This window comes from Trachemys scripta, chromosome 8, assembly GCF_013100865.1.
Source record: "Trachemys scripta elegans isolate TJP31775 chromosome 8, CAS_Tse_1.0, whole genome shotgun sequence".
Classification (NCBI taxonomy): domain Eukaryota; kingdom Metazoa; phylum Chordata; order Testudines; family Emydidae; genus Trachemys; species Trachemys scripta.
In genome coordinates, this window is record NC_048305.1 from 6,379,180 (window position 1) to 6,397,908 (window position 18,729).

Genomic DNA, 18,729 nt, shown 5'->3' on the forward strand with positions numbered 1-18,729 from the left:
CGCAGGCCAGCAGCCCCCGGGGCTGGTATTTTCTATTTAGCCTATTGGTTTCATAGGCAGCAAGGGGTTTCCTCTACCGTTGGCCCTGAGGTTGAATACACCGTCTAGCGTCTGCTCCCATTCCTCTCCTCTGGCCAGCAACAGCTCGGCCAAAGGGCCCGGGGGCTTTACAGCACTCCCGGGTGAAGCGTCTCTACATCTCAGGGGTCATTGCTTAAAACGTGTCTCATCAGCTACTTATTTATGACCTTCTGGGGGGGTCAATGCTGGACCAAATTCTCTCTGGTGTAAACAGGTGAATCCAGAGTGACCTGATGTCCCGATGTTACAGGGACAGTCCCGATATTCGGGACTTTGTCTTATATAGGCGCCTATTCCCCCCACCCCCATCCCCATTTTTCACAATTACTATCTGGTCACCCTCAGTGTATCTGCATTAGCTTCAGTGAGGCGCCTCTTGTTCCCAGCAGCAGAGGGCTGGGTTCTCTGTCTGCTCACAGGGATTTATTATGTCCTGAAATTCAGTCCAAGCGGCTGGACTCTGCCCAGTTTGCTCCAGCTCCCCTCACTGCCTGAAGCTGGGAAATCCTAGTTACACACAGAAGAACATGAAATCAGAGGCACCCCAGAACCGGAGCTTGGTGTGAACAGAAAAGGGTTCCCAGTGCCACTTTGTCCCCAGAGAACCCAGCTGTGCTTCCCAAACATCTGGAACAGAAGGAAACAGCACATCGCTTCTACTGGGAAGGCCAAGTCCCCCGCTCCTGCCCGTGAGCTCGCCAAGCTGACTGAAACCCAAGAGACAGAAAGCAAGAGCAATACTCAAAGGATCACAGGACAGACCCAGCTAACTTTGTCCTTGATACATGACCCCCTTGCAGACCAAAAGGAGACGCCTCTCCCAGCTCTCTGATCAGAAAACGGACAGACAGCTCCCAGGGACCATCCCATCTCCCTATGCTGTCACCAGCGGAGCTAGAGAAGATGGCAGCAGCGTACCCTCACCCTGACACGGGTGGGTCTGTAAATCCACACTTGGCACCAGTTGAAAGCACAGCCCTGGGTTTATTAGGCCCCTGAGGGCGACACCTAAAACAAAGCAGCAGTCCTCATGGAGCATGCCCGGAGCGCACGCTGGAGGGGCCTGCTGCTCACGTGATCCTTCCTGTGAGCAAACCACAATGATCTCCGGTCAGCTGGGAGTCTGTTAATCACACAACAAATGCACAGGGCCCAGTAAGGCCTGGGAAGAACTTCTGCTAGTGGAACAGTTTGATGGGTCAATCCCAGGTCACGGAGAAGGTCTCCATCTACTTCTCCACCTATTTAACCCACCCCTTTAGCAAGGCACTCTCCCTCAGAGCTCTGCCATCAGCTGCCTAGCTTAGCAGGGCTGGACCTAACTCCTCCCACGGCCAATCAACTGACTACGCCTCGGTGACTCATCTCTGGAGAGCAATGTGACGGGACCCCAGCCGAGATTTCCAGTTACGCGAGGCAGGGGACCCAGCACAGAAACAGACCCTGGATACCTCCCAAAGAGCTTGTCTCTGGCCACCTTGCCCTGCACGGAGAGCCTGGTTGGCCTTTTGTCTCCCCGGATGGCCCGTTCCATCCCCGAGCTGTGTCCCCATGTACCTTGAAGAAGCCAACAACCCCCACGCCGTACTCCACGCAGTACTTATCCAAGAGCTCCCGGTTCCAGGCGTCCAAGTTCACATACTTGAGGATGTTCTCGTAAATGATGAGCGCGAAGCGTCCCCGATCCTTGTCGGTCAGGGTGGGCATGTCCCCCTTCCCGGGGGCAATCTCTGTCCGGTATTTGAAGCGGCTGGATTCCAAGATGGCAATGATCTCCTGGCCCAGCTGAGAGTACAGGCTTTCCACGAACACCAGCACCAAGGGGTCCGTGCGGGATGAATCGGCCACCTTGAGAGGCTTCAAGGGGAGCAGGCGGGAAGGGGCAATCTTGGGTTCGTCGCAGTCTGGGCCCGGGACCTCCCCGGAGGGTTCCAGGCCCCTCTTCCACCCATATAAATAATAGGCCGAGATGAAAACACTGAGCAGGCAGAAGGCAAAGAGCAGGAGCAGCACCACCTGAGGAGACACCTGTCGGAAACCCCTCCGGAGCCTCCCCAGCACGGTCATCCTTGCTTCCAAGAAGCCACTGCAGGTTCCTCCCCACCCCCCACCCCCGCCCCCAACCCCCTTCACAGGAAAGCACAGTAATAAATTAAAATACTAGCAGGCTGCGTGTGCGTGTGCAGGATCTCCCAGCCGGCAGTCGGGTATCCCCCCTGGCTTTTTCATGTCACCATGGCAAATCCATTCAGAGTCCCCTGGCAGAGCAGAAACACCAGCAGCGTCCTGGCATTGACCTCGCTGCCTCTTCGGAGTCGGGCGTTTCTCTCAAGGGGCGCAAGGGCGCGTCGGCTCCCCGGGTCCGTTCATGGTGGCCCAGTTCTCCTGCAGCTCCGGGCGCTCTGGAGAGAGAGGAGGGAGACAGGGGCATAAGCAAGCAATCCTGGAAAGAACACGCAGAGGGGGCTGCCTAAAAAGTAGGTGCTGCGGGGGCGTCACTCTGATCCTTGTGCAACAAACACGGAGGCTGCATTGCTCCGAACCCTCTATTTATGCCACAGTGGATCCCATTTAACAGATCCCTCCGTGTGCTCATTTGCATGCCAGTACCCAGAATGCTTTTCAAGTTCCCAACATGCTGGTGCATCAGCTGTGGGAACAGAGCAGGGAGTCTGTGCGTGTATCTGAGAGGCAGCACAGTCTTGTGGATTGAGCAAACGGTGGTGAATGAGGAATTCCTGGGGTCTAATCCCGGTTCTGCTGCTGGTTCACTGTCTGGCTTTGGGCAGGTCACGATTGCACTGTCCCTCTGTTTCACCATCTGTGAAATGGGGATAATACCAGCTACCTACCAACCAGCTGCAAGGAGACAGTAAGAGAAGAGCGTGGGAATCTCCTCCCAGTTTAATCCGTTCAGAGTCAAATACACACGTAGCCCCATTTAAAAACCAGTTTGGCCCCATTTTCTCAGCTCTGCGTGCCACTTCCAAAGCCTCTGCCTGCAGAGCTCCAGTGCTTCACTGCCACGGACAGGCTAAGTGGTGTCTAATCCTTGCAGTGGCCCTCAGCCCAGCTGTATTTCACCCTGAACGCTCAGCCCAGGCCTGAGGTCAGCAAAATACACTGAGGTGCTGGGAAGACAAAGCATGTCCACGAAGCGTTCGAGCACCTGTTTGGTGCCAGCCCCAGCCACCCCCTGCCTCCACTGGGGAGCGGTGAGAAGTCACATGAAGGGGCTGACACCGCGGATACGTATAGATCCCCAAAGTTCAGCTATTTTTAAAGAATCATAAATGACTGAAAATGCAGAAAAAAAAAAGCGCAGTGCAGAGAAATGCTTTTCCAATACTCTGGGCCCAGCTCCAATCTCATTGACACTGGGGCAAATCTACTACTGAAACCAAGAGAGTTATTCTGAATTTACACCAAACCTCCGCATCTGCCCCCCCCCCCCCAGTTTATTTGAGAACTAGAACACAGGCTTGGGAAGGGTGGGAGCGCGTCCCCTGATAGAGAGGCCGGCAGGATCGTTCACGTCCAGGCAGCAGAAGGGGCCTCAGCGTTTAAAGATCTATTTTTGAAAGACACCTGCAGGGAACTCTGCACCTCAGAGGGAGGAAGCATCAACCCCACGGGGACGGGAAATCTGTGCTTCCCCGACGTCCGCTCAAGGGGCACGTGTACGTATTGACCGATCCACTCAACCAGTGCTCCTGCTTACTGTCCTAGGCCTCGAGTCAGCCTGCTCACGTGCTTCAAGCCAGGCACACGCTGGAGGGCCTTGCAGAACCAGGGCCTCAGCCGGTCTCTCTCGCGAGACCGCAGCATCACACAGGATCTGGCAGAGATCTACAGAGCCAAGCGGCTTCTGCGCTGGCTTAGCTGCGGCGTGCAGCGGACTGCACTCGTCTCTCACTCCCCGGGGCGCCCCCAGCCCTGCTCTGTATGGATCAAACCTGCCCAGAGACAGCCGGAGAGGACAGAGAACTAGGTCAGGGGCTCTCCTCGGGTTTCACACCTTAGCAGGTGGATCGGGCTATTAATAGACTCTGATGAGTCACCAGCATTACAGGGAAGGCTTTTCCAAAGGCTGAACAACCCCATCTTCCATGTAAATCACTCGGAGGCTGCCTGCCTCCAGCTCTCCGCCCCATCCCCCCGCAGCGCTCGCAAACACAACCGACGTCTGCAGCACACAGACAGATGCCGCGGGCCCCCACCCCTGCAGGGACCGGAGGGGCAGAGACCTCCAGGGAAGCCGGCCCCACGCACTCTGCAGCCTGGGCTCCAGCGTGGAGGACTCCGCGCTGAGCGAGCGAATGGTTACTTGAAAAATATAATCCAGAGAAATAATGGGATTAAGTTTTTGTTGGCTGAAAAGTAACATGGATTATACGTTGCGATTTTGCCTGGTAATCCTGTCATTCCTGCCTTTGCCTGGAGCCAGGCGATCACAGGCCCGCTACTGCCACAGCCGCTGGGCCAAATTCAGAGGGGCGTCGACATCCTGCCCCTTTAACAAGTGTATTGCGCTAATCCAGATGCTGTCTGGCCTTGGCCATGTCAACACTGCCTCGGGGGCGTGATTCAGCACGCGTAAAGTAGCTTGAGTAACAATAGCAGGGAAACCCCAGCACCTGCCCAGGTTAGCCCTGCCAGCCCAGAACCCCACATACATATTCGGGCCACTGGTTCACTATGCTGTGGTTGTTCCTCACGCTAGCTTTGATCTAGCTAGATCAGAGCTGGCTCAGGTACGTCCACACCTACTGCAATAACAAGTCCTGATTGCAGCCTAGACATCTCCCGAGACCCCCATCCACCTACCAACGGGGAATGTACCCCCCTTCCTTACGCATCACCGCGGGATTCAGCCCGGCACGCTGGACTGAGTGGGACTCACATGCCAAGGGGCCAGAAGAGAAGAGCGGAGCAGGATAAGTAGCTAAGGATCTAAAATACAGCAATCCCTACCCCCTCTTCAGGCTTCCCAGCGTGTCAGTGACACCAGCCTGGATTTCCTTACTCATCGGGAAGTGGGCACAGGCCGATCTAAGGCAGTCAGAGCTGCACCACCTTCCACATCGCCTCTGAATTTGGCTCTTCCTATGTGACATGCGCAGGAGACCGGAGTCAGAAATAGACCAGAACTGAGCCCCGAGAGCCGGTGAAGCCACAGGTGCCCTGGCAAGTCATGAGACGTCAAAATAAATTGAATTCTGCCCTACCCACCAGCAACGCCCACTCCTGGCTCTGGCGACAGAACAGAGCAACTAGAAATAGAGCCAACTTGGTAGAAAATAAAGGGGGAGAATTCTCACCCCTAATCAATGAGGGACACTCCTCTGCCACCCTACCCAATTATAACGAACTAGATACAGAGAGAAATGCGGCTTTTCCCATTCACATTTATGCACCCCCTCCCTGCCCCCACTCCTTTTCTTGGTCTCTCTGCACCGTGCAGCCTTCATACTGAATAGCAAGACTTCAGAATACTGATGGAATTCCCAGTGCAGTTCAGAGCTGCTGGGGTGTCCGACCCAGGTTCAGAGAAGGCACGCTTTGCTCACCCAGCACGTATGGTGCTGGTCTTTCACTCCACCCCAGCCTCAGCCTATTTTTTCCCCCCTCTCCGCTCTGCCTTTCGCCATTTCTCCTAAGCAGGGCAGGAGCCCAAACATCATCAGAGTCATCGTGACCGGGGTGGAAGTTAGACAGGATGAGTTTCGGCATCTCTAATTCCCAGACCTGAATGATACAGACACAGTCCGCCAGGTCTAAAGAGGGGTCTGGGTCAGACACACCCGAACTCTGGGAAAATCCAGAGTTGGTGAGGAATTTGTCACCTGCGGCTCATCTCTCAAGCAACGAGAAAGTGACCAGTCACTTGTAATCCCAGCCGGTCACAAAACAAATACTTTTCAAATATTTGTGTGAAAAGCATGTCCCTTTTTTTGCTCAAAAATTTGAGTTCAATCAACTCTATTTGTAATAGACAAGCAACCTTGGTATGAAGAATCAGAGCATCCCCACTCAATCCCCATGCAAGGAAAACAAAAGCATAAACAGTTAATGTTCCCTCGCCATTTTAAGCTTGCATTTTGAGCTTTAGTTGCAAAACTTAATCCCTGAAGAAAACCAAACCCCCTACACCCTGCAAGCCAGGTAGAACATACATCGTTTTGGGGAGTCATCTCATGTGCTATTTGCAGATGGCCTCACTCAGTCCGTTCAGCTGAATGGACAGGAGTGAGATCTTTGAGAAATGCTAATTGTCTACTGTGGTGCAATTCTCACTCACCAGGGATGTCTGTTCTGCCTCAATCTCTCTCTGACTAGGTATCTTTTTAGGCATAATGACTATCTATGGATTATAGCCATACAAGTAAACAAAACAGCACATGATGGTTAAAGAGAACCCCAACACCCCACAGCCAGACACCCCAGAAGCAGGCCACCATTACCCTGGGCCAACAGAAATTCTTTTCAGACCCCCCTTTTTTTGCTGTGCTATATAATAGTTTTTAACTCTGATTCCCCCACAGATGTGTTTTAATCATAGCTGTTATTTTAACTATCTGATGTTGTATTAGTATTCCTTTCACCTGCTTCCTCATATACAGGCAGGGCATTTTCTGAAACACACCTGGGCAGTCCTTCCATCCCCCACTATCCCTGAGCGAGAACGCAGTGTGCATGTCCCTCTGGGCCCCAGCAGGGCAAGGACAGGCCAGCCAGTTGCATTTCTCTCTCTACCCTGCTTACGCTTTCTAGGAACCCCCAGGCCGCAGCTCCCCACGGCACAGTACCGCCTTGCGTTAGCCTAAGCTGACTGCAGACTCAGCACTCCCTGCCAAGGTGCTGGGGATAATGAATGAGATGCTCCAGTGGCCATGGAGATACCATGGCAACCTCACACTATTGGGAAACGCTACTATACCCATCCTCAACGACTGTCGGTTAAAGTCAACACCCTGCACTAAAATAACCCTCCTCTTCTCCACTTTGCAAACTGGTGGGGAAGGGGCAGGGGAGAGGGGAGGACGGTGTATGCACCCACCTGTGGCTCATTGCCCTTTTCAAGAGAAGGGCAAGGCCCAGTTTCTTCGGGGCTGGAATGCAAGATCATCACTTGCCAGAGGAGAGACAGTAAGGAAAGGAAACAGCTGGCCAGGATCCCTGCTATGCAATAGAGCCTGCGTCAAGTCTGGGAGCGTTCAGAAGAAATCACACAATCACAGGCTCTACAATAGAAAATTCAGATCTAATGAGGCTACTTTCCACTCCTGCTGGAGTTCACAGCTGCCCACTGGCTTAGGAGTGAACACTCCTGTTTAGACTCCCAGGGTGCATTTACACTGCCCCATTAACTCAGGCTCTTGCCCCAGTTTCAGTCCTTAGCCCCCTACCATCCACAGAGCAAAGTCTCTGACCTGGGGGTGGTGGCGCTTTAAGCCTGGGCTAGCTGACCTGGCGAGCAGGGCGGTGCAGGTGAGAAGCCGGGCTCTGCTTTAACTCAAGCTGGAACCCACCCACTTTCCAGCAAGGATGCAGGCAAAAAGGCCATTCAAATAGTGATAGTCCTCCAATGCCTTCCCACAATTCCCCCTCAAGAACAGTAAAGCGTTCCCACAACTGAGTGGGAAAGAATCCTAGAGCATCTCAGAACAAAGGATCCTGGGATACGTCCCCAGACACACAAGTGCAGAAACACTGCAGATGTGGCTATGCAGGTCAGGCTTTGCAGTGGGGACGCTCACCCCTGGGCGAGGCCAGCCCAGCTGTTCACTCCGGTGCAATGCAGACAGCATGCAGTGATCCTGATACAGGACCGAGAGGAGGAGCGAGGCTAGACAGGCACAGGAGACCGTCCTACCACACCTCGTGAGCCCTTACAGTTAGCTTTGATCACCACGTCAAGGTACATTTTCATCTTCAAAAAAACTGGAACGAACTAGACAGGTGCAATCTGTTAGCAACCCATCACTTGGCTCTTCCTGCCTGCCTGTGTTTAGGTCAAAGCCTCTTCAGAGCAGGTGCCTGGTCTTCTTACCGGTGTGTAAAGCATCATGCATCCCTGGCATGACACAGCACAGACAAGCAGAGCTCCTAAGGCTGGCTGCAGAGATGCCACACGCTTTGGGTTGCATGGACAGGAGGTGACTCAGATATAAACGCAGAGAGATGACAATACACTCAGCCCTTCCCTTATGTGAGAGGCAGAGCTGCACCAAACGGGAGATGTTAAAAGGAAGAATGAGAAACAAAGGCAGGGAGAAGCCAGAAGCTCTTCTTCCCTACAGGCCTTCTGGACCCAGCCTACAGCTTTCCTTGCTTAACCCCACTATGATTTTGCCTAGCAGCTCCAGTCCTGTTCCATAGTCTTCCTGGGTTATAATTCACTTATTGTCTTTCCTGAATGGATCTCAAAGCATCATAATAAAAACAATGAAACCCCGCCCCCGCGAGGTGGATATTATCACCCCCAAGTGACTAATGGGGAAATGAAGGCCCAGAGAGGCTAGGTAACTTACCCAAGGCAAGGCCAGTTGCGAAGCCAGGGACAGAATCCAGATCTCCTGACTACCAACCCTGTGCTTTAACCACTAGACAACACTTCGTCCAAGGGCACGGGCTTCATTTGTGTTCACTGAGGCCCATTACATATAAAACGCAACCTGCAGACACGGCCGGTCACCTCAGAGCAGGGGCTTTTCAAACACAGAGTCAGGGCAGATCGCAAAAGTTCTTTGCAGGTTAACTTCTTTGCAACCTCTCCCATTCCAATCACTCACAACCGATCTCAGTCCCTTAAGCCCAGCTCAGCAACTCCCGCTTAGCGGCTCCATTCAGACAGGGTTTCCCAGGGCGACAGCTGTTTGAGTAACAAGAGTGCTGCCACGTTTGAACAAATTCCTCCGCAGACGCACAATAATAATACTTAGCACTTTTAATCTCCCAAGTGCTTATCAGATATTAGTTAACCATTAAACTCCCTCACTCCTGGCAATGTACTCCAGCACTTTATTTTGATGGGAAATATGTACACACGCACACACCGAGTATCTCTAGATCTATATTTATCTAGAGAGAGAGAGAGATGGAATAATTTATCAAGTCACACATCTTGGACCCGCTAGTGATTTCCTCCTCGATTTCTTATTTCTTTCATCATTTCAGATCGCACCATTCCAACCAGCCTCCTCCTGCCACCACCAATCCTTCCTCCTGCATGGAATAAAGTCACAAGCCCTTGTTAGTGACATCAGAGTTCCCATGGCTACAGGCTGAGAAGTGACAGCCAACCGATTTAATGTCGATGCACAGAGAGGCAGAAAAGGAGACAGTTACTGACAGGAAGAGATTATGCATTTGTCTTTAATCACCTGCAAGAGAGAGACCGGGGGAAAGGGTGGGGAGTGAGGAAGTGTTACATTCAAAACAGCCAGGGCTTTCCGAGGGAGCTCCCATTACCGCACAGCACGTTAAGAACTTGTTGGTTTTTTTTTAATTCACGGTTTGTAACAATCAGCCGCTGGAATCGACACAGAGAGCTGCTTCCTCGCTGGAATTTTCCATCTCCTCACTGCACATGCAGACACAAGTCGGCTCCCCTAGGGCTCCTCACAAGTAGCTGGGGAGATGCACTGGGTTGGTCATCGTACCGTTAGCGTAGCTCACGAGCGGCTGGCTCGCGACAAGAGACCGGACTGGCTCTCTGGTACGTGGGCGCAAGTGGGAGCAGAACTCTCTATCTAGCCCATCGGCTTATCCTTGGGAGGTCTTTTAAGGCACCACATAACTGGGAGTCAAGCGAACTGGGCTCTAGTCCTGGCTTTCCCTGTGAGTCACCTTTTCAAACGTCTCCATGAGATTTAGATGCCTCTGGGTTGTAGGTGCCAAACTCGACACCCCTCAGGCCTGATTTTCAGAGGTGCGAGTACTGGTTGCTCTCATGGAAGCCAAGCGGGCTGCTCAAGGCGCCTCAAGGTGGGCGCTCAACACCTCTGAAAATCAGCCCCAAGATGGGTGTTGCAAAGTGAGCCACCCAAAAACTGAGGCCTCTACAGGCAATTAGGGCCCACATTTGATGCCGCGGGCCCTAGCGTCTTCGTGCCTCGGTTTCACCATTTGTAAAACGCAGTACTTTCCCTACCTCAGAGGGCTGTCCTGGAGTGAAACGCATTAGTGTTCATCTGTGCTTTTGAGAGCCTCACCTGGCAGGCCCTACTGAGGAGCACAGTATGAGATAGTAGCTAGGCAGTTTGGAAATCAGCCTCCTAGTCCAGTCTCTGCCACTAGTCTGCTGGGTGACCTTAGTCAAGCCAGTGCCCTTCTGTGCCTCAGTTTCCCCTCCCACCCTCGGTCCTGTCCATTTAGATTGTGAGCTCTTTGGGGCAGGGCCTGTCTCATTGTGCTCGTACAACAGCTAGCACAAAGGAGCCCCAGTTGCGATTGGGGCCTCTAGGTGCAATTAAAACTAATAGTACTGTAGGGTGGCTCAATCCAATGGGCTGCCGCCATTGATTCCATGTAGAAAAGGGAACTGAAGCGCCTCTCACAGAAGAATTTCCACGGACCCAGCGAAGGGGAAAGAAAACCACCAGCGAAGGGCGGTCAGATTCCGAGCGAAGCAGCACGGTGACAGTTCAATATCCGTTTTTTCCCACCTCCATGGAACAGTGGAAAACAGTTGCACGTGTCGAGGCCTTTTTCCTCAGCGTAAATTAATTCCACTCACAACCTCCGGTCTGCGGCTTGCCACTAAGGCGAGAAACTCGCGCTTAGCTTTTGGCCTCTGCATGTCACCGCCTGGAACACGCCCTCGGTCCGCCGTGCCGAGCGCAACAGGCGTTAGTCCAGCTCGTGACACGGCCTTCCGGAAGCAAGTGGCAATGGCTCTCCACCAGCGGGGACGACGCGGCAGCTCCCTGCTTAATACCCTGGTGAGCTTTTCCAAGCCCCCAATGCGCCGTGGAACACACGTGCCAGAGCGCGCCACCTCCATGCGATGCACTACCCCAGAACTGCTCCCTGCAGGAGACTAGAGTCCGAAAGGCCCTCAGCTGGTTTATTGATGTTGTGCCCGACTCACTGAGTACCTCCCTCCACCGTCACATTTCGCCTCTGGCAGGAAGTCGATACGGTTCCAGTACCTCCCTAAGTGATGCAGGAGGGGACATGGCAAGGGGTCTGTTTAAAAGGGACCATCAAGGTTGACAGGCCCAAAATTCCACTACTGCTAAAAACAGCTTCTGTTTAAGCTCCTTCTGAAATCTCTCTGCTCCTCCCTAGGGAGGCTGCCACGTTATTACAGCGCTCACACACCACTTCCCGAGGCAGCCCGCCTGCCACAAACTCGGAGAACCGGGGCTCCTGGGGCACCCACAGACAGGGGGCGAATGGGGCGAGAGAGAGCAGACTGCACAGCCTCTCCCCCGCCTTCTGGTCCCGGGAGCCAGGCAGCGAGCTCTAAAACATACAAGAATCCTGCTCAACCGGTTCATTTAGGAGGGCAAAATTTGGACTCGTTTCTCTGCTGGGGGGTAGCGAAAGGCGAAGCTGTAACACCGACAAAGCCCTGGTGTTTTTAGCACTCTGCTATCTACAGCCAGTCTACACTCCAGCTTTCCCTGCTGGTAGAACTGCAGCGGCGATGAATTATGGAGCACGATTTTCCTAACATAGGCAGGGCCTCAGGGAGTGAGAGTCTGGTGCGTTTCGATACACCCTGCCTGCAATTAATAACTGAGCAGGAACGCAGCACTAGGCAGGTGTGCCTGCCGAAAACAAGCCGGTATGCTAGGTACAGGAGTAAACTCGCCAACTCACATGCCGTCCGCTCCGTTAGATTTAATAAAGCAATTACCCTACTGTCTATAACCACAGATGATCAGGCACATATCGAGGTCCGAGAAGGTGCATTTGCCAAGTCTGCCAACCGTCACAATGAAGCTATTTCTGCTGGTCAACTGGTATTTAAATAACTTGCAACTCTAGATTTAACAAGGATTGTAAGGGTGAAATCCTGATTCCACTGAAGTCAATGGGAATTTTGTCACTGATTTCAAGGGGCTGCATGTCACCCTTTATCTTAAAGGGACAAAGTCATCTTAAAAATCACCCTTTTCTCTGCAAAGTTTTACTTTCTGCTATTTTGTGTAACCCCTAAAATTACTGAGGAATACCAAATATTTCTTTCAGTCTGTTTACTCTGTGCATTTGACAACACTGGGGTCTAGTCAGTGTCTCCTGTTTGTATGGGTCTTTGTCACGCGGCAGGGAAGAAGAAAACATTTTTTTTTTTTTAAAGGAAATTGTGGTTTTACAACCACAAAAGCTGGCAGGCGGATGCCGGGGTCGCTGCAGCACCTGAAAATACTTTAACCTCGTTTTTTTAACCGGCTCAGGTGTCCTTTCAAACAACAGCTGGTTATTAAATACACATGATTGAAAATTAGGATCTAAATATTATCTGTGGGGATCAAACCACAGTGACATTAAATTTCACAGACATCTGGTAGGTTTGTAATATACACCCAATGTCGGGACCTGGATTACACATGCTACTGTGGAAAGAAGTAACTGAAAGCCATTTCCCATTCATCTTCTGGGCAGACACCCATTCAATGCCCAGTGGAACAGTCCATTCATTCCTTTGATTGTATCCCTCTCCCCTGCTTTCTGCCTTGCTCAGCATGTACTGGTGGTAAAACCTGTACGTTTACCAAACCCATCTCCACTCACGTTACAGATCACAGGGCAGGAAATCTCTAGTCTTTACAGCTTCGCGGACAAAGTGAGGAACTCTTTCAAAACGCAGCCGAGTTTTGCTCCTGGGGAGATTATAAAGCGAGAGCAAAGTGCCAGAAAGTTGGATTAAAAGGGGGAAGAAAAAAAAAATCCCACACGCACGCCCCAGCATGCAGGGAAGCACTTTTCCCACTGCCCCAATTTGGTACCCTGAAGGCTGGCGGTTCGCCACTGTACTTAACGCAGCCGCTCCTAATCTGAGAGCCCTGACAAACAGCATTACCATCATGCCGGCTTTCCAGGCATACCCTCCCTCCCCCGCAGCACTGCCAGCCAGCGTCAGAGTGCCAGTCATCATGAAACTAACACAGCAGCTCCAAACTCACTCCTGCTTGGTCTTCTTCCCTCGCGATCTGGGGCAACTGCTCTCTCAGGGAACTCAGGCTCACGGTAAAGAGAAAAGGAGTGGGGGATGTGCCACGCTAGGGTTAAAGGGATAGGGGAGGGCGGGGGAGAGTGAAAAACTACTGATGGCAGAGACAGAAAACTCGCCCGGTTTTGCAGGAAATTAAACAAAAAGAATGAAAAGCAGCTGCCTCCTCTTTGCCTGCCACTCACACCCTGCCCAGAGTTACTCCCCTGAATCGACCGCTACTGTCTCTTTAAAAACTGCGTTCAAGAAAAGGAAATAAGCAGGCATAGCCATGCAAAAGCAGTCTCCCCAGAGCAGGGGAAAGGCGTCTTCATGTGCCCACAAAGACAGCGACCCCACCAACCGGCTCTGAACTCTCCCCAGGCCTGCAGGCTGCAAAGGTCTTTCTGCCCAGTCCCCAGGGCAGGGGAAGGAGCAGGGCACAGCACAGCCCCTGTGCAGCAGTTTTCAATCAGAGGCCACATGGCCAGACACCCACCTGGTCCTTTCTACCCTGGAGAAGAGATTGGGGCATAAAGTCAACATCCCAAGGAGGGCAGAGGAGAGAAAACCCCGCTGTCCCGTTAGCCTGAGCAACATGAATGGGCACCCCGCTGGGGAAGACAGTAAGCAAAGCGAAATGAAGCTGCTGGCTCCATTTGATTTCCCACGGTTTTGTACTGTGAAATTCGGGAAAGCCACAGCCCTTCTAATTGCACGGTGTTTTCACACCTACTTTGCACGTGGGCCAAGTTATGAGGACACAGCTGGGTTCCAGCTACATTGTAACCACCCTTAGCCAGGCTGGAACCAGGTCCCACAACAACTCAGAGCCTGTTGGTTCCAAACCAAGGGAAGGAGGTGTAATTAACCCTTTTAAAATAGGATTCCACCTGAAGTGGTTTCCGACAGGATGCGGCTGGCAGGTGCGGACGGGGATGCTTTAACATAAAATGCGGTGGCATAATGGCCCAGTTACACTGCAAAATCCCACTGGGCTAGCATACATCTAGGCTGCAAATCCTACTGGGCGAGCATGCAATTGTCTGGCAATCTGGGCGCAGGGGGCGGCATTTAGTTTGTACTATGGCCGGGTCAGCCAGTTATAAAGCCACGTTGGGGAGCCATGTAACAGCCTGGCTTAATACTGTCCTACCCCGACTACAGGTGCCAGACAGATGGCATGCTGGCAGGATTCAATATGTAGTGTGGACAGGCGCCAAATAAACAAGGCAGTCACTGCAAACATTGGGGGTGGGCGGGGCGGGACATAGGGCCTGATTTTCCAAAGTGTCGAGCAACCCACAACAGCCACTGAACTCCCTGGCTGCTCAGCTCCACCTCTGAAACTTAAATTAGTGATCACAATTCAATCCATCGTCCTGCTGGAAAAAACAGGAACCTTTGGAATCCTCCAGCAGCCCAGGTGGTTTGGGGCCTGTGCTTTTCAACGGGGCCTGGCCATTAGTCAAGAGCCACTGAGAAAAATGAAGGGTTCTAGGAAGGTCCCTGGAGTTAGGGCGCATGGGGTAAGGTGGGTGTTTGCTGGAGAAGGAGACTGCCACTGAGGAGACAGACTGCGGTCCCAGCCAGCCCCACTGAGGGTATGCTATTGCCACTTGCCATGGCCACGTGTGAGCGGCTGCTATCAGAGGAGCCAGAGGTTGCTCCTACGGCAAGGACAATGTTCAGCTGAGGAAAGCTTGGTACAGCTCCTGCTGGGTGCTCCGGTGAGGTTTTTGCTCACAGCAGAGGTGAGCTGCTGCAGTCCCAGTGCGAGGCTCAACTGGGGTGGGTGTGCAGGACGTAAATGAACCACGGGAACTCCTCCCCACCCCCCGCCCGACTAACAAGTCTGCTCTGCATGCCTCTGATCTCAGGCTGGCCAGACCCACAAGCCTCCAGAGGGGACCAGTGGCTTTTCCTTTATGAGCCAAGCTGTGCCATCTCCTTCCACAACAGTGCAGGAGCTCAACCATCCCCAGGAAAGCACGGGTAGAAATGAAGATAGCCCAAAGCAGCTAAAAAATATCCCCCTCCCCCTGGCCACGCTACATCAGCGGCCCTGTTCCAAGGAATCCTCCAGGAGTGGGGCCCTCACGGTACCATTTCCTCCGCTTTAACCAAATCCCAGGGGATGGCCCCATTCAGCCAGCCCCCTGCGCCCCCCCAATCTTCCCTTATGTCCACACATGCCCTGCTCTCAGCGGTTGCACCTCGAAGGGAGACCGAACAGGAGAACAGCTCTGGCTGCATTAATTGGCCACATGGGATCGGTTTATTCTGCTCTTCCAGAGTGAAACGGGGAGAAACGTCATTTGAAAACCCTGACTTCCCCAATGCGCGCACAGCCTTCACTGGAGACCTGCTCAGCTGAAAGCACGCGAGAGCCGCTGACGCTTCCCAGCTTCAAGAGATAGTGGCATAACAAAAGGGACAGAAAGTATGAAACCAAATCCTTCGTCTGGCTGCGGGGCTTCCCCTCCATCTTAAACTGGATGGTGCCCACCTTTCAGGATGGGATTAAATATAAATCAGGGTGTGCAGGGGTTTAAGGCTGGTGAATCTCACTGGAAGTCTGCAGCAGAATCCAACCGTCTGGGGAAATATTTGATTTGGGGGGCGGGAGGCATAATTAACCAAAGTTACAGGTGGAATCAGCAAGCTCGGCGGGTTTACAAGGCTGGGACTGTAAACGGAGCCAATCCAAGGACCACCATGCCGGGGGTGGGACACGAATCCACGGGAGATGGCCACAGAAGTCTAGTTCCGGTTCTTTGGGCTGGGATTTTCAAAGCCATCTGGTCGAGCTGGAGGTCCGGTTCCATTCAGTTTAGGGAACTGGGTCTCCAAATCTTACTCAACTTCAGGGGGAAATCAGCATCTGCACCCAGTGTTCATCCCAGGCAGGCACAGAACCCTGCCACCTGTGCCAGACAACTCAAGAGGCCACTTTTATGCCACTGACGCTCTTTCCCCTGGAGGTAATCCCTAGTTGATCCAAGTGACCCTTTCTCCTCCTGTCTCCCCTACTTCCCAGCTCCACCGCTGCCATCCTTCGCACCCTGCAATCTCCCATTGCAACTTGGCTCTCACTGTATGGATTCCAATCCTGCTGGCTTGAAACCAGCATATGGGAAGTGGGATGGCGGTGGGCACCACTCCTCAAGGAACGGGAAAGTAACGGTGACTCCTCCTTCCCCCTCAAGAAGCATGTCACTATCAGACTCACCCAAATATGTTCCTCCTACATCCCTCTCCCTCCAAAATTCCTTCATCTCTCTCCTCCAAGGCTACAGCCCTCTTCACTCCTTCTCATAAGTGAATTTTGCCTGTGGTTTTTTTAATAAGAAAAGAATTCCTCTCAAACTTGCAAGATGCCCTTCATGTGTCCCTTCCTCCTCCCCCCGCCAGCTATAAATCTGTTCTAGGAGACAGCAAGGGAGTCTTGTCTGGACTAGCACTCGGTGGGGGAGGGGGGTCCCAAGAGAACCACATATTGACTCATTTTTAAAAAGCTGAAGGTAGACACTGAAATATGCTGAACCCTGGAGGTGTGACTGAGGTGCTGGGAGCCAAAATGCAGTAGGGCAAGTGGAAAGAACAGGATTCCTTTGTTTCATCTCTTGGGATGGTGAAGACTTTTCTGATGCTTCCATTACACAGAAATAAACAGTAACTGGATCCTGACGAGGCAGAGAAGATAGTAACATGAATGATTAAAGATCTCAGGAACTGTAATGATGCAGGTCAGCAACTGCAAGTATATTTAGCAGAAAAGGAGGAGATGCAAGATTGAGACATGACAGACATGTTTCATCAGGGTTACATCTTGCCTTGTCTAGGATTTAGAGATGTGATGTTAGATGGTTAGCTTGCTTGAACTAACCAACGTTTTCTAAAACTGCTGTCAAGGCATCTGGGCTTTAGCACATGCTAAAATGGTTGAGTTAAAAGTACACACTCTACCTTGTCTTGACTAGAGCGTTAAAAGGTTTAAACACGATTTGACACCACTCCTTTCATTCCTAGACCAGAGAGTCTTATCTAGAGTAGGATTTAAGGAGCGATGTTAGTAAGTGTTAGCTAACAGGCCAGTTAACATCTTGGAAAACACCAGTGCAAACACGACAGGGTCAACTTGAACATGCACTAAACTGGTTGAGTTAAAGACTAAGGTCCCCTCTACACCTTAACTCAACCAGCTTGGCATGTGTTGAAGGCCACTGCACATCTCAAACACGTTAGGACTTTGTAGCTACTACATTCCGACAACATTAGTCTAAACAAGGCTTTGGGAGAAGAGTGATAGATTTTTAAGGCCCGAAGGGACCATTATGATCATCTACTCTGACCCCCTGCATAGCACATGCCAGAGAGCTTCCCCACAATAATTCCTAGAGCAGATCCTTTAGAAAAACATCCAACTGCCAGTTAAAAGTTGGTGCCACCATATCACTCAAGAGAGAACCACGGGCTCAAAACCAAAGAGGCTTAAAAACTGAAGCTAAGAAAGGACCAAGCACTTAAGAGTCTAGAGAGAAACTTCTTTACAAAAAGGGTAATGGGTGTGTAGGACTAACGCTCAAAAGCTGCAATCGAAGCTGCAACTGGAAACATATTCAAAGAAAGTACAAGCACCATTACAAAGTGCAAATGCTGGGCAGATGTGTGGATGGAGTGCATGACCTCCGATCACTACATTATCTCTGTTTTTTTGCTTTGCTGGTCAAGCAAAGCCATCGAGGGAAGAAGAGTTCATTTGTTTTAGTGCATGTTTGTGGAGAAGTTTCAAGATGCACAGCACTGCTAAGAATTATTATTGGAACAAAACCCTAAAGTCTGAAGAGTGTGTGAGTCGATGAGTAATAAAGCATCGCCGTCCTCATGCTTACAGACAGCTTTTCCATCTCCAAAGCATTCTTCAGACAACCGGTACATCCCCACAACTTCCCTGTGCAATCAGATATCATGGCGATGAAGGACAGCATAAAAACGTAGGCTGTAGTAATGCTCAACGAATGCAATGGAAACCCACAGTTACAGTGGGCGAAGAGGCACCAAAAGCTTTTTTAAGAGTCAAAGTGGCCCCAACAGAAGTGGATGTGTGGGCCTCAGGCCTGTACTACACTTAAAAAATTAAAATTGACCTAGCTACGTCGCTCAGGGCTGGGGAAAATTTTGCACCCGGAGTGCTGAAGTTAGTTTGACCTAGCCCTCCGTATAGATGTGGCAAGGTCGATGAAAGGACTCTTCCGTCAACCTAGCTACCGCCTCTTCCAGCGATGGATTAACGACACTGATGAAAACCCCTTCCATCGATGCAGGAAACAGCTACACTACGGTGGCCCAGCTGCAGCGTCCACAAACCTCCAGTCTGCATGGAAATCTGTCCTGCTTAACCAGCCAGCCTTTAGGAAGAAAGCCGCCTTTCGTTCTGCAGAGCTGCTCATGGGAAGCTCCTAGATAAGGATTTTTTCTAA

The 18,729-nt window shown here is 51.7% G+C and overlaps 1 protein-coding gene across 2 annotated transcripts in view; it reads right to left on the reverse strand.

Moving 5' to 3' along the window:
• NDST1 (N-deacetylase and N-sulfotransferase 1) overlaps positions 1–18,729 on the reverse strand; it is a 61,984-nt gene that overhangs the window by 20,570 nt on the left and 22,685 nt on the right. The window contains exons 1-2 of one of the 2 annotated variants that reach the window (XM_034778205.1): positions 13,221–13,239; positions 1,639–2,483 (exon numbers count right to left, since the gene is read on the reverse strand). In XM_034778205.1, coding sequence (XP_034634096.1) covers positions 1,639–2,148 — 510 coding nt within the window. In that variant the 5' untranslated portion in view covers positions 2,149–2,483; positions 13,221–13,239. Of the gene's footprint in view, positions 1–1,638; positions 2,484–13,220; positions 13,240–18,729 lie in introns of those variants that run through there. The other variant, XM_034778204.1, reaches the window with a different exon arrangement.